Below are 4,481 nucleotides of genomic sequence, written 5' to 3'. Positions count from 1 at the left end.
TATCTTGTGTGATAAGATAAGCTAATTGTCTAGTGGGAAGTCTGTAGTTGTCTTATTTGTTTGGGGTACTTTATACAAACAGTATTTTGTACGCATACGCCCTTTTTGGTAAACTTGTATTGCCTTTTGTAAATTTTGGGGTTCCATTAAAAAATAATAGATATCTTAATAAAATGCTAAATAAAGTGTGAAAGTAAAATCATAAGGGTATTAATACAAAGGTAACACATACATGTCCCTTTCATAATTTATTCAACTGTTATTTTTGGTGCGTTTAATTCATTTATTGAGTCATTTATTTATTTTTAAAAATGTCAGTTACAGTGTTAACGTGTTAAAATGAGTCACTACTGCAATACCCTACATTTGTTTCACTGCTGAACCAAAGTCAAAATCATTAAGAATTAACATTCCAGACTTTAAGATGTCATTTTATTTTTCTAAAGATCACAATTTCAAACAACATTGTATTATTTTCTTCATTTGTCACTTGATAGCTGTAATCAACTTGGATCAGCATAACAATGCAATATCTTAATAGAATTTGTTAAGTTAGTGTTAATGGCAGAGATAAAAAGGCAACTGTAGGTTAATTTCCCAAGACGTCTGGTGGAGATTGGTCTCCAATGGCAGCCACGCCGATTTTCTTCACTCTGATACCTTTATAACCTGCTTGCCGATGTTTCCCCCTTTCATCATAGAGCAAAATGCATCTGCAAGAATATTAAAGAATTATTCACCTCCTGCCAAGTTAACCGGGGGGGAAAAAAGTTGTACAATAAATAGAAAATGCTAGAATTAAAAATCCACATACCTCCCATATGCTCGATGCCGTTCACCACAGTTTCCAGCACCTGCAGAGTCAAGAGTGGAAGAGGCTAAATTACATCAAAACTATGCAAAGATACAGACCAGGAAAGACGCATGCATTCTGCAAATGAACAACCACAGTTCAACCACACATTGCACCATTTCCTCCTCACCTTGATTTGGCCTGATTTAACCCATTGGCTGAGCTCAACGAGGCCCGCTTCTACTTGACTCATGTAGTTGAGCACCATAAATCGGTCCCGGGTGATGTTCTTACTGCGCATGGCTTCCTGTATGTCCTCGCTCAGGGGCGGAGGATACGGCACGTCTTTGTTGTACTGTGAGATCTGACCACACAGGATCACATGGCCTCCGTTGTTCATCTAGACGGGTTAGTAGAGGGTTGGAGGTCAATGCGTGAGATCAAGCTTATAAGACAATAAACACTCAAACTGTATAAAAACTGTGTGTAAACTTAAGAGCAATACTTTATCGTTGTTCTTAAAGTTGGACTGTATTCTCCTTGCCCAGCCCTTGTGTGATGTCTCTTGACATACTCCTGTCTGCTATGTGTATATGTTTGTATGGTCTGTACTCTTTAGACAGTTGAAACTGAATTGCCCTTTGGAAATAAATAAAGTTGTGTGAAATTGAACTCACTGTTGAAGATCAGGATAAAACACAACCTCTGCGGAAATGCTAACTAACACATCAGGATTCAAATATTTGCTAGCCAAATAACAAACTGACTAAAGTAAAACGTGCACTGGGTTATGCCCCCCCCCCCCACACACACACAGACACACACACAAACACAATAACACACAAATCAAACAGTACCTGTGTAATTACAGCGTCACTGATGGCACCTCCAACGTTGTCAAAGTAAACATCGATCCCCTCAGGGCAGCACTCCTTGAGCTTCTCAGGGACGTCTTCTTGGCGATAGTTGATGGCTGCAGTAAAGCCCAGGTCTTCCACTACAGATCTGCACTTCTCATCAGAACCGCAGATCCCAACCACTCTCACACAACCATCCAGCCGGCCGATCTGGAAAAATAATTCAATCAGGTTTTCACTTTGTTTTCTTTGCAAATCTAATCTGATGTATCTAAATTATCTTATGTCAGCGCCTGTGGTTAGCTAGATCATATCTGCTGAGTGTGGTTTCTGAAACATGACAGTTAGAATCTCTGACAACCATCTTCCTTTTTTGTAATTTTTTGTACATTTTGCCATTTTCTTTGATACATAAGAAACCAAAGTATTTTAGGACACAACTCTGAAATGTGCTGTATTTACCTGTCCAGCTATGGAGCCACAGGCTCCAGCAGCGCCACTCACCACCATGGTCTGATTGGCCCCTTTGGTCACATTACCCTTCTCTCTTATGCCAAACAGTGCAGTGAGGCCTGTCATGCCAATTGCACCCAAAAAGTAGGATAAGTGCCCTTCAGACAACTGTTGAACAACCTGTAATAGACAAAAGGTAATATCACAACTTTTGAAAATGTTTGAAAACAATTTTAAAGTCGTTCTCCTATCTGCAAGAGGAAATACAACTTAATCCACCTATCACCATGGACTACGTCCCAATGTCAACACAGTAATATGCTGTACCTTCTGTAAGACGCTTCCTGCCATAACAGCCTTGGTCTGCCAAGGCCACAAGAAGCTTGTGACCACGTCTCCCACGGCGAATGTGCTGCAGCAGCTGGACTCAACCACTCCTACACCTCCGCCATCCACAGACTCAGACAGCTGCCATGGAGTCAGGTAATCAGCACCGGTGATTTCATTCATTCTGCACCGCTGTGAAGCAAAGACAGACAGATAAGCAGCAGGAGTGATTGAGTTTTTACATGTTGCTGCATCAGCCTAACCTCTCTATAAATAACAATGGTGGACTAGTTGGCTTGGCTGTATATGATACAACTTTGGTTATCTAATGTCATGGAGACAAAGCAGCTGGAGTTTGTTCACTGAACTAAAACTTGAAGGCATATTATGAACTGAAATAATCTGTTTTGTACAATGGTATGTTGCAAAACACTTTACTTATGCAAGAATAGGCTGGAATCGTCATAAGATGATAAATAAGCACATGAAATAACTTTAAATGTATGTCCATAATAACAACTATATCAGAACCATGTAGGGGTCGACGGAGAGATAAAGCGTCCGAACAAGGACTTCCCCATCTTTCAGGTCAGGTGTTAGAGTTGTGTCCTCCAAACGGAAATTTTCAGGAACTGGCGTCCCGTTTTTGCCTTTAAATAAAAAAGTAGTCGCAATAAATGATAGCCACACCAGTGTAGCAATGTTACAGCACAGCACGCAAGGAAATATAAAAACAATGAATATGTTATATACTGTTACAAAATAAATCAGTTTCATACCTGGTCGCGAGTTAAGAACGACTCTTTGCACCTGCATCCTTGCAAAGTAAAGTTAGCCTTGATTAGGTTGTACCTGCAGTGATGACCAGACCTGGCAACAAACGTCAGCCTTTCACGTGCGCTAAGGTCACTGTGTTAAAAGTCCTGAGTGCTTTGACTTAAGTAGCAACACAAGAAAACGGCCAAACTATGTACATAACCTATTGTAAACAGTATGTTTACATAGCCTAGCAGCACTAACAGAAATTCAACAGACTGCTGGCAAAGTCGCATTCAGCGCAGGTAGAGATGCCTAACTGTCACCAACTTCCGTGTTCGGTTAAATCGCGTGAGGGTCAGGACCTTTTATATACAATCTATGGTCAGGACCGGTCTTTGCTCCAATTTAAGAATATAAACTAATATAATAAAATATAAATATGTTAAAATAATATGTACCTTATAATACGATATGAAACCTAACAAATAAAAAGTATAATTAGTAATATAAGAATAATAAAGGTTAATTAAGTGTATTAATAGCCTATAGGCCTAAATTGTACTGCAATATTTACACAATACAAGCACTAGACGTAACAAAAAGAGTTGCAATAATACAATAACAGCAATGTAATTTGTCAACAGTAATGTAGGCCTAATACTGTTGAACATAGATAGTAACTCTTGAACTATTTTCTAAAGTTTAGCAGATACATTTTAAAGTATGCTTGACATGATATAAATCTAATTTACCTAAACGTTAACGTTAGACAACTATGTGACTCTTTTGATAATGTTATAAATGCTAAAGTAAAGTAGTCATACCAAAGTCCAATATTAAATCCCGAACATTCCGGTGTTGCAGCAGATTACTATCTTGCCTGTCATCACTGATCTTTTTTCCCTAGATGCCGTTAGCCGTTGAGGCTGCTACTGCAAATATGAAACGGTACGCGCCCCCCTTAAACAAATTGAATAATTCCAGTTCATTAGAATTGCAACTATTCATATCATATACAGCAGTGAATTAAACTACATTATGATCGATGTTGCCAATGCAATCCGTTTATCATCTTAAGGGTAGGTCCCTTACATAGAAAGGCAGTATGTAACGCTAGCTAGCTAAAAGTGCTTCAAAGTGGAACTGGGAAGTGACGCCTTGTGAAGGAATTTTGAAAGAATAAAAGAAAAAAGTTGATTTATTTTTTCGCTGCCGTTACATAAGCTTACCGTCTAGTTTAAACTTTTTGGCAACTGCAGCAAGTGGGTGCCGTCAACGCAGGGAAATGAAGA

General features: G+C 39.0%; 1 protein-coding gene across 1 annotated transcript; it reads right to left on the bottom strand.

The window, feature by feature from the left end:
- Positions 1-491: 491 nt before the first annotated feature.
- ptgr2 (prostaglandin reductase 2) lies at positions 492-3,455 on the bottom strand. The gene is made up of 8 exons (XM_080042785.1): positions 3,210-3,455; positions 2,962-3,080; positions 2,431-2,622; positions 2,113-2,283; positions 1,651-1,860; positions 984-1,193; positions 815-854; positions 492-713 (listed from the first exon to the last, which is right to left on the bottom strand). The coding sequence occupies exons 1-8, from the start codon at positions 3,244-3,246 to the stop codon at positions 649-651; spliced, it is 1,044 nt and encodes a 347-aa protein (XP_079898911.1). The 5' UTR covers positions 3,247-3,455; the 3' UTR covers positions 492-648.
- Between the last annotated feature and the right edge of the window lie 1,026 nt (positions 3,456-4,481).

This window comes from Ammodytes marinus (genome assembly GCF_949987685.1).
Source record: "Ammodytes marinus genome assembly, chromosome: 15".
NCBI lineage: Eukaryota > Metazoa > Chordata > Actinopteri > Uranoscopiformes > Ammodytidae > Ammodytes > Ammodytes marinus.
Note: the sequence above shows the minus strand (reverse complement) of the source record. Positions and strands in the feature narration are given on the sequence as shown.